General features: G+C 32.1%; 1 protein-coding gene across 1 annotated transcript in view; it reads left to right on the top strand.

Annotated features, from left to right (window-relative positions):
• The first annotated feature begins 3,137 nt into the window (after positions 1-3,137).
• LOC108684444 overlaps positions 3,138-12,341 on the top strand; it is a 59,738-nt gene continuing 50,534 nt past the window's right edge. Inside the window, exon 1 of the mRNA XM_018188763.1 lies at positions 3,138-3,206. Within this exon, the coding sequence (XP_018044252.1) occupies positions 3,138-3,206 (69 nt within the window). The remainder of the gene's footprint in view (positions 3,207-12,341) is intronic.

The raw sequence follows: 12,341 nt of genomic DNA, 5'->3' as shown, positions 1-12,341 counted from the left end.
TAAATAATATATTTACAAATACATTTATAAATTAATAATATATTTATTATATTTATTAATAAAACATTTATAAATACAACTCTTAAAAACAATTAGAATGAACTTAACAGTAAATGTTTCGATTCCAGATTTGAGGCTCATATAGGCATCTTACTTATATTTTATTTATTCTTGAGAGAGCTACAAAATTATTTTTATTTTTATTAAACTAAAGAGTATTTTCTTAAAGATATGTTGTCTATTGCGCGATGGAAATGGAAGGAAGTATTTCAACGTGAAAGAAATTTCGCCTCTCACATTCTTTCAATGTGTAATAATGCGAGGTCGAGTCAAATCCCTATACTTCGCATTCTTACAATCTCGCACATAAACGATTCCCTCCGGTCGCCACCATCATATGTGATCGAGAATCTGAAAGGCTGTTATTGTTTAATTAACAACTGCGCGGCCCATTAACGAGGTGGAATTATTTCGGTATATATCGCCGCCGAGCCGCGGCTTATTAACGAATCAACCGATCCGCGCCGTCCAGCCTCGGGGATAATTGTCGGCTTTCTTACATCTCGACGTGCGGTTCCCGTGGCGATCGCGAAGGGAGAAGGGCGATTGGCGTCCCTTCACCGATTCTGGGACGCGCGCGATGTAATAAAAGGCCGACAGGTTGGCGTGGCCATATAGTTACTCAACCAAACGGGGTTACACATCGATCTTCCAATACCTCCTCCGTGGAGGCGTGTAATCGTGAAGTCACAGACACATTTGATACACATATATAATTACATGTGTGTCTGTGCATTCACATATAAGAGGAAAGTCACATTATATCGTATATATAAGAGGAAAGTACATTTTCGTGTAAATAGAAGAGGTGCGACACGCGATAAACTTATTATACATGAACATATGGAAGTTGGAATAATTTTATAGGATCATCAACGCGTTCGCAAGATAATCTCTCCGTTTTACATAATTAATAAAAGATCGCTTCACACGTTAATACTTGTCTCTACACGAAAATAATGTCTTTACTGAAATATCTAAAATTTTAAGTAGATGATACAAATCTGAAGATAATAATTTTGAGAGATCATCAAAATATAATAAATATGTAGAAAATTCAAGCATGATGATGACCAATGCTACAAAAAGCTTTGATATTTTAGCAACCAGCTTGAGCGATTTATATAATTATTTTAAAAATTCAAAAATTATTTTCAAATCTGTATATGTATATGTATATGTATATGTGTGTACGCGCGCGCGTGTGTGTGTTTGCAGCTAAATTTTAAAATCATATTTCAACAAAACCGTTTTTTCCGTACATTATTGAAAATATTAGAAAATTTGCATGTAAGAAAGCAAATTAAAATTCTGGAAAGAAAACAGCTGATAGAAAAATATATCATATTTATAAAGTATAAAGAGAGAAATAACAGATAAACTTTACAAAATACGGATGTAGATTTGATCACGTTATGTATAATTCTCATCGTGTTGTTAATATTAATATCAATACAGTAAGGATTTAAAACTCTTGGTGTTTATATCAACATATTTATGACGTGGATTTCAAATCCATAATGTTAACCTACATCCACATTTCGTGTACAAAATATATGCGTAGATTTAACACGTACGGTTTATATAATTCTCACCAAGTTGATGATGTTAATATTAACAACATAGAAGATTTAATTAAAACTTCTTGACATTTAAAATTCATGATGTTAAATCGATCTTTATTTCTCACATCTGATTTTATTAGCATTTCCAAATTTCAATAACTCTCAGGTAGGGATGATTTTTCCGAGAAAACATTACGTATATTTCCGATAAATTTTCACGAAGGTTTCTTGTATTTCGCAGAGTCGTATTCGTTACTTCGTTGGGGCTTCTTTATTTTTAATAATCTACCGGCATTTGCCTTCCTTTGTCATCATAGAATCCTGATATTCACCTTTCGCCCACCAGCTCTGTCAACTTCCGGTTGCGCCGCGTGACTTCCTCACAGCGATGTTTTGCTTCCTTTCGTTAGTATAAACTTCCGTGCGATTTCTCATCCTCATTGAGATTCCTCGGTCTCATTGGGCCCGAATGACTTCCGCTATTTTGAAAACGCATTCTTGAAATAACTCTTTTAAAGCACAAAATAGCTATATTTTAGATACTGTTTGTTATAATTCAATAATGTATAATAAGTAAATAAACTTATGGAGATGAAAGTAATTGACATTCTATATATTTGTATTAATTTGGAATATTTAATATATTTTAATTGATTTTATATGATTATTAATATATTAATTTGTTCACATATGTTAATAATATTGATACACATTTCAATATGTTGATTGTTCAACATATTTATTAATAACATTAACAAATATATTAACATGTTAAAATCGTGTTAATAATTAAATTATTGTTAATATTATTTATTTAACATTAGAAGAAACTCTACAAGTATATATTCATAAATCATGACTATTAATTAAATAATTAAAAGTTACATTTTGATAGATTAATTTAAACTTAGATTGAATGTGTGTTTTTTATCTTACATGGAAAGGACGATTTTGTTAAAAGATTTAAAATTTTTCAGATATCTGAAAAATAATTTTATTGAACTATCAAAATAATTTCGTTAGAAATTCAAAGTGATTGCTAGAATATAAAAATGACAACATTGCTCATCATACTTGAGATTTCTACGTACCTAATTATTTTGATGTTACATTATTTTTAAATTTATACCAGCAAAAGTTTAAATCGGTTTTTTCCTTGTACATATTACTTAAATCTTTAACATCAACAATCTGCCTTCACAAATGCTGTCCAATTGTTGATGTTTGCTCATGAAAAATATATTAATAATTAAATTGTGTTATATTAATTATTATTAACAATAATTATTAATAATTTATTATTAATAATTAAATTATTATAAATATAAATTTCGTTGTATTTAATATTCATAACATTACGTTCAGAAGTCAGAACTATGACGCCCTAGACCTTCGTGCCTCTTTCGTTACAGCTGACCTCCGCGTATGCGGGGTTGATCGAGCGACCAAAGAGATAGGAAACATGACAAAGCGTAGGTGGAAGCCTGGATAGATCGTTCCCGGGGCACTCCTATGGACGCAGGTGACTTACCTGGAAGTCCAATTAGAGGCGATTCCGTGATGGGGAATGAGCGAGCGATTGTGAGTGCGCATAAACGCCAGGCGCGCGCGATCGCGATCGCGAGAACGAGAGAAGCTTATCCACCCCCCCGCCGCCGCGCCGCTTCTCCCACTCACAGACAAACACCGGAGCTGCGTGTCGGCAAAATTGGCTTAGTCAGCGGCCACATTACAGGGCATTACGGAACATTAACAGGACATTATTGTGACAGCATCATCTCGCCATTCGCGACGTTACGTATCGAGGCCCCATTCGTGTGATCGCGCTCGTATGTGTTGTTTCGAAGTAAAAATTATAATCTAAAAGAGCTAACGGAAAAATTTAATTTTTTATTCGAATATGTATTTTCTTTAGATATATGATGCCAAATTATTGTTCTAGAATTCAGTTTTTACATTTATTCTAAAGATTTCTGTGTAAAGATATCTGTATTTAAAATGTAGTATAATGAATAAAATTCATATCAGACTACAAATTAGGATTGAGATTAAAATAAAATTTGGCCAATCAAAACAAAGTTTTCTAAATTCGATATTAATTTTATTTTGATTTTTCTTTATTCTGATTTTTTTTTATTATTATTTTCTTTAAATATATGATAACAAATTATTGTTCTAGAATTCAGTTTTTGTATTATTCAAAAGATTTCTATAATATAAATAAAGATAGCTGTAAATAATTAAAATGTAGTGTAATGACTAAAGTTTGTATTAGACTGTTTAGGATTGAGATTAGGATTGAGATCGGATTGAAATTTGATCAATCAAAATAAAGTTCATTAAACTTAACATTAACTTTCTTTCTTCTAATTGATTAAATTTCGATTTATTATAATCTCAATTCTAATCTAGGTTTAATTTAAATGACTATGGCCAAGGATATATTTATATTAGATCCAATTTCAAAAAGATATTATCAACTCTGTAGGTAATAACGTAAAAATATTTCACTTTCGATATTTAAATTTATAAATTTAAGGATAGAAAATATCAAATAATACTCAAATAACATAGAAATAAAATCTTAATTTTAATGAATATAAAAAAATGAATATAAAAAAAATGAATTCTGTATTAAATAAAGTATCTTTTAAAAAACAATGTATAATGTGAATACACAATAAATAGGAAGTAAATGTCCTAAAGTCAAATTGGATTTTAGATATGTTATATATAAATTCATATTAAATTATATTTAAGTACTAAAGATCCAGTTTAGGACTTTTACTTCCTATTTGTTATGAATTGTATATCTTTTTTTCAGGACTTTGAAACAGTTTTTTTTTACTTATTTCTAAAAAATCTGTATAATTCACATTATACTGTCTTTTAAAAGATACTTTATTTAATACAGAATTCATTTTTTTTATATTCATCATTAAAATTAACGTTCATTTTTACGTTATTTCAGTTATTTGATATTTTTTATCCTTAAACATAAATTTAAATATCGAGAGAGAAATATTTTTACGTTATCTGCTATCTAATTTTTAATTCAATTTTTTTATTTCGGAGTAAAAAGACTTTTGATTTTTCCATCTCTATAATGCTCTCTGTATTCGCGGATGCGTGTACCCCGCACGGCCAGAGAAAGAAAGAGCGAGGTAAAAGGGAATGTGCTGTAGGTCACGTAGCTCGTGAATCATGCAACCTTACCTTTACCTCGTAAGCGATCGCGACTTCTGAGAAATAGGGTATATATACGCATACGTACACCCACGCGACCCCACGTAACTGAGACTCATACACAGCGCCCGATTCTCCGATATCTTCTCTCTCTCTCTCTCTCTCTCTCTCTCTCTCTCTCTCTCTCTCTCTCTCTCTCTGTCTCCCTCTTCTTCCCTCACTGTGTCCGCGACCTCCGGATAGTCAACCCTCGCCGAAGGTCGCCAAGGCCTCGAGCGCAATGAGGTGACGGATGCTGTTCGGGATAGAACACCGTTCTCATAGGAACTGGAGTTCGTGGTAATCGGTAGAACGCGGTTCTTAGAATGAAGATTCGTAGGACCTTAATTCGCCGCGGGGAAAGTCGTGGGTTTTTAGAACAGGATTCACGGAAAACGAGAGAAGTAGAAGCTACCTTGAATTAATAATGAGAAATAATATAGTTGTAACTTGAACCTGTTAGGATTAATATTAAAAAGGAAGAATACGTAACGGAATTATATCTTTCGCGTAAAATAGAGTTCGCGAGATTAATGTCAACTGATAAAAATGAATCACGACGTGAAATTATGTTAATTAGATTATTAAAATTCTGAGGACAAAAAGAGCTTGATGTATACAAAACATCGATTTATATTCTTTAAAAGTGAATTTAATTTAGTGTTATACTTGTAAATGATGTAATCTGCATCAGTAAATATTTACTGTTTTTCAGTAATAATACGCTGATCTGCTTTTAGAGGTTGTGACTTTTTACAGATTGAAATGCATTTCACTCTTCAGAAAATTGTAATCTCTAAGGCTCAATTTATCATTATCTGATAAAATCTTAATTTCTTATTAATTTCTTATTTAATCTATGTTTCATCCAATGGGTTTCACCCATGACATCATAGATGAAATCCATTGTGTGTGTGTGTGTGTGTGTGTGTGTGTGTGTGTGTGTGTGTGTGTGTGTGTGTGTGTGTGTGTGTGTGTGTGTGTGTGTGGATAAAACGTCAGATTGAGTCTAACCTTTTAAATTAATCAGAAAATGAAAAATCCCCTAAAAGTGAATCATTGCATTATTTTTAAAAAACAATAAATATTCGCAGATAATTATATCAGTTATAAGTATAGTATTGAAATCAATAATAATACACTGATTCACTTTTAGAAAGTATGTTTACTTAAAGAATACAATTTTAATATAATTTCATTTAAATAATATAATAAGAAAGATATATGATACTGTTTGATTCTAAATAAACGATGTTATTAAATGATGTTATATAACAGCATTAGCCGATAGAAGTCTAATTAAAGATAATCTTGTTAATTTAGTGACAGTATATAATGAAACGAATCCAGCAAACAAGCTAACATTATTTGTCGTTATTTAAAATGAAACACGTCGTGCTTTTGTTTTAATAAAGTAATTATTTAGTTAATTAATATTGTCATTAAATTAACAAGATTATTTTCAATTAGACTGCTGATGGCTAATATTGTAAATATAACATTTTTTTTATACGGTCTTCATGAAATATTGATATGGTCAGAGAGAATACAATATACGAGTACAACGTAAAACTAAAACTTTGGGCAACGTATGTAAATTCGTAAAGGTGTTGTAAATCTACGAATAATATCTGCGATGTTAATCTGCAGATAATTTGAAGATAATTTGCTCTCATTTTCCACTTAACCGCAACTTAATAATCCGAGAACATTTTGCAGGTAAAGCATCTTTCGGACATGTCTTTGTTCCGAAGAGTCCAGGATAATCGCCTCCGGTTTCTTTTACACGCCGTTAATATGAAATATAATGCGATAATGAAAAGATAATGCGACAGGTGAAATTCGCATCCCGCGATGTTGAAAAAGCAGAGATCCAAAACTGATACAGGCGACCACTTCGGCATTTGTATTCGAAAACGCGGAATGAATTTTAACGATTTTATACGACAATATATTCGCCACTTAATATTTGTAATTAAAATTAATATCTCTTCCGCAAAGAAAATAGAATGTTCTATCACAGAAGATATTTTTGTAGAAAATATCTAAACATATTACATATATATTATTCGCTCCCTTACTTCAACTTAATTCTTTTATCTAATCGTATAAATCTTTTTCCTTAATTATTTGATTTATTCGAATCAGTTTCTGTAACATCTAATCTAATTGAATTTGTTATTGTTAATTTTTTTATTCATATCAATCTCTCTTTTTAAAGGGAATATTATAATATTCAAAAATAAGTGAATAAGATCATATTCGGTCAAAGCGAGTACTGGCTATAAACAGGTGCTATGAAGACTTAAATTATCTGTCAATTTAAGTTTTAATATTTCGTATACCAGCTTCAATTTAGGACTGTGTTTTAAAATCGATAAATAATCGAGGCATTTGCTGGAAATTATTAGATTTATGCAAAAGTATTATTAGATACCAAGACCCACTTTGATCAAATATAATCTTCTTCACTTATTTACATTGAACATTTCTCGGTTAATTTTCACTTATCATAGTTTAATATTATAATGTGATACAATATGTAATAACATAATATGCATATGCTTGCAAGCTATTATTAATCCGTTATTATAATACTGTTTCTACGAGTTAGTTTCCGTGACGTATCCGGCGTGGATTACGCGTGGGAGGGCAACGCGTTTCGTCTGGGGGTAATGCGTTTTAATTTAGGAAAGAGTTGGAAGAACATGCGGAATATCCTAGGATGTATGTGGAAATACGCGGGAGTAGTGAGGTATGACAGTAACACAACATCGGAATGGCCGTTCTTTGTCCACCTACCTTGAGTGCGATTATTCTTCGCGCTCATTATCCGCCCGTTCCACGAATCCGTAGATTTCTCCGTAAAATGCGTCATAGAATCGGCGCGAATTACCGTCAACAGAAAATGTAACGACCCATATTCCTTTTTTTTCCTCCTGTGCTTTTTATTAAATTGACAGTCCCGGTAAAGTAGCTCCTGAGAATATTTTCCTACGAAGCTGGTTTTATTCCTGTCACAAAACATGCAGCGATAACTTTTCTATTTTCCTACTGCCTTCCTTCCTTTCCTCCCGCAAGATAATATTTTACATTATCGAATGCAAAAATAAAATATCATCGTTTCTATTTTTAAAAGTTATGCGAAGACGTAATTTTCAAGAATAGATGTTTGAATGGGAAAATTATGCTATTATTAATTATTTAAAAAAAAAACATCATTTTACATTTGAATCTTCAGAAACCAAAGTGTAAGTATGGTACTTAACCATTCTCATGTTTTCCTATCTTTATTCACATTTTAAATTTCATATGTTGCATTTCACTGTGTTTACACTCTTTAATTAATTATTATTACATGATACGCTCTTCATCGTCTCCTACTGTTAAATTTATGTGTCAATTTTATATACATAATTAGAGTTATTTTTAATTTCCATAAATCACCGTTGCTTCTACTTAATGTGCCGTTTTTTAACTAAAACAATGAAGTTGAATCGTTTGACTAAAAAAATATATTACTTAAATTTAGTTTATTATTTATTAAATGCATACATTAATATGAATGTTATTTGAGTCTAATCATAGAAATGGATTGATTACATTTTGACATATGAAAGTTAAAAATAACAAAATATTATTTTTGACTCAAGACATTGGATTACCATTGTTCCTTTAGTATCTAATAGTATGATTTAAATAACCTCGGTGTTATCTCAGATTATGTAATCGCAGGCATGTGTCGCAGCAAAATTCGGATGGAACTCATCAGCTAATACTTCCTCGGAAGCGTCAGTGCCTTTCGGGTGCCACGAAAATGAATTTTCCATTCATTATTCTAACGTTCTCGTTACTACATTACGGTTCGTGATAACACCAATGTCATGTCAGACGTAGTCTGTCAATCCATCCGCTATACGCCTACTTCCGAGAAACGGTCGTGTCCCTGCCAGCGACAACGACGACATACTGGGGTGCACCGAATGTAAGTACACTCCGACGAGGTCGGCCATAAATTATGACATATTTGCGGTCGAGGATCTTCTATCTACCTATCTAACTACCCTCCGTTGCGTAGGAGAGACTTTTCTCGTCATAGCCTGACGAGACACGTTCTTGGATGAAGATATACACATGTACATGCGCACGGACACTCATACACAGTTATGATCGTGCATTCTTGATGTCTTCCTTATGAATTTTCTTACAAAATCCATTGAGTGGACCGTCTCCTTGTTAAATCGTTCTCATACTTGCGATCTGTTTATAGACATAAATGTCTTAAAGCTCTCTAAATTCTTTGGAAGTTTACTTTAAAAAGTGAAATTTCAATCTTTCAAAGATTGAAAATTTTACTCTTTTTCAAGATTAGCAGAATTTTCACTCTTACGAATGAAACTTTATTCGAAAGAATTTAGAGAGCATTGAATAATAGTATTTTTAATACATAATAAATAATTAAACATTATCTTTCAGTATTAAATTTCTATAAAACTATATATACATTGAAGATTATAAATAGATATATATCTATATAAATAGGTAGAATTACATGTATACAAATAACTAAAATAAAAAGGTACACATAACTAAAATATTAAGCCAATCAATGAAAATCTAATTTTAGATTATTTAATTATAGTCACGATTTCGCGGATATTGTATTTATGAAGCTTTTTCCTAAGTTCTGAGGATTTATATTTTCTTTCGAAAGAAGGATTTTCTGGTTGACAAAATAAATTTATTTGACAATAAGAATATAACTCACACACACATACACATACACACACACACACACACACACACATTAAAAATATAATATATAAGTCTTATCAATTAAAAAAAATCTTAATAAGAGCCTAATATACAAATCTAAAAATTCGTCTAAGATAGGACTCAACATATGCTTCCAGTTGTAATTTTTTTAAACAATGCTCTTTCTGAAATATTTACTTACATCGTCTTGAAAGTTTTTATGAGTGTGAATAATTTATGTATACGGAAAAAATGATAATTAACATTAATCGCCAGCAATCTAATTCGATAGTATTAACGAAATAAATATTATTGTTAATAAGATTATTTTTAATTAAACTGCTATTGGCTAATGCTGTTAATACAACATTTTTTTCATGTAGGTAAAGAGAACATTTCACTAAGGTACAATCGATCACCTGGTAAAATTATGTGGAATCGGCTTTACGTATCTGGAAAGATACGTGCATCTCACTCTGTATTGTCGGTAATAGACAGTCCCTCGGAGAATTGTTATAAATATTATATTGCACATAAGAGAGAACAGTGAACAATTAAGGTGAAATGAATGAATTCGGCGAAGTCACTAGCGACGGTGATTAAGCTTTTAGATGTTCGCGCGCGTTAGAGATTTTATTGTCAATCTCTCGGGGATTTTCACGGAGATCGCGATCGTCCCCGTGACACTCCTCGCGACACATTATCCTAGCTATTATCCGGAATCCCGCTAATGTACCTACCGAGATTAACGAATCATCACGCGAAAAGCGTTTCGCTTCCCCGAAAAAGGGCGAGGGACTCGCACGTGTCGCGCTCGTGCGACTGTAGTCTCGACATCGATCGGTGATTTCCGGGAGGTGACTTCATTCGGGGATTCCGTCGCGGTCACGCTTTCGTTTTCTTCGATCTGTGTACCTGGCGGAAGGACAGAGTAAGAGAGAAAAGGATGAAGAATAGCTACCCCGTCAGGTACCACCACCCACCCCATTCGTTATATATATGTGAGAACTTCGACCTCCGTTAGGAGGACGCACGTAAAGCCCAGATCGTCACGTCCTCGTACGATCGATTCTGTCCGCTATTTTTTATGATTAAATTTTCCGCTGACTTTCTCTTCAATTAATAACTTGGACGCCACAATAGGTCTATCGTGCAAGTATGAAAAGCCCGCGGGACTTTCCTCGGAGATTCTACACTGAAAATCCAAATGTGTAATTAATTTTCGCACGCGCGTGTATGTTTGTGTGCATGTATGTGATATAATTTTATGTATACAAATAACACTATGCTATACATTTAAATAAACATTAATGTGGTATAATAATAATAGGTATTATAATTTTTATACAGAAAACTAGATCACACATATCATACACATACGAAGGCATCTTTAAATTAAATTATGATATATTTGGATTTGTAGTATAAACTCAAATATGTAATTAGTGCTTTCATATACTTATGTGTGTATTAATTTAGTTTTTCATGTAACGATACATTATATTACGTTTAAATGTAAATCATTTTTGTGGATACAGAGAGAAAGAGAGAGAGAGAGAGAGAGAGAGAGAGAGAGAGAGAGAGAGAGAGTAGTGTATTATTTTTACATAGAAAACTAAATTACACATATATGAAGGCATTTATTACACATACGGATTTGCGAGTAAACTTGTTTTCGGCAAACTGATTTCTGCGCAAAGCTGATTATAAAAATGATTTCAGGCTTATTCATTTAATTTCTTGGTTGATCTAATGTAAGAATTGCTATATCTTTACGCAAACTCATGTTTCTTTTATTTATAATTTGAATTATATTTTATATTACGATTTTATATTACGATAAAAGTGCACTCTTTTCGGTGAAGTCATTAATAAATAAATAATCTTTTCAGGAGAGAAAGTTCGCATTAATTCTTTTCGAGCAAAATTCCGACTTATGTTTGTCACATCCCACGAAGAAGAAATCGATTCTAGGAAATCGCATCTGCAGATCTTGGATCTTAGTCGAAATGTGGAAATCGAGATGCCGTCGCGAGACGGCAATCGTCTCTCATAATGATCCAAGTACTTGCATCAGTCTCTCATAATCGTTTCTTAATGCAGTCCGTGCTCTATATGGAATAAATAGAAAAACGGCGTTGTTGCTGAAGATAAGTGATAGAACCTGACGAAAGCCGAGGCTGCGACCTGCCACTCGTTATCACCGGAAGAAAGACTAAGTGGAACGTTAATGGGAAAATCGAAGGCGCGCGCGCGTGCGAGGTTACGCGATTGGAATAATCACGGGTCGGAGGTTAGCACGGATGTATAATTCCTATCCCACACTTCCGTGGTCACAAAGGAGGGTCGCTTTGCCAGTTTTTCCTGCTTTGATTTTCATTTTTGAAACTACACTGAGAAAAAATATAATCAATTTTAATAAATATTTAATTCAATACTGCCAACTAAACATTTACTTATCATAAATAAATACTTGTTCGTTAAAATGAATGATTGTTAAATCAAATTAATATTTCTTGTATCAAATAAATATGTCTTTATTAATTTTTTTTCTCACTGTAGAGAAAGTCTCAGTTTTCCACAAAATTGGAAAGCAGGGAATTGCCAGGAATTGAAAACAATATCAGGGAATTTTGCCAAATTTTTTGGAAAATAAAACTTCTTAGCTTTAAAAAAGTTCAATGTATGTCATACTTATATATATGTCATACTTATATATATATATATATATATATA

The sequence above is a fragment of the Atta colombica genome, unplaced genomic scaffold, assembly GCF_001594045.1.
Source record: "Atta colombica isolate Treedump-2 unplaced genomic scaffold, Acol1.0 scaffold135, whole genome shotgun sequence".
Taxonomy (NCBI): Eukaryota; Metazoa; Arthropoda; class Insecta; order Hymenoptera; family Formicidae; genus Atta; species Atta colombica.
Note: the sequence above shows the minus strand (reverse complement) of the source record. Positions and strands in the feature narration are given on the sequence as shown.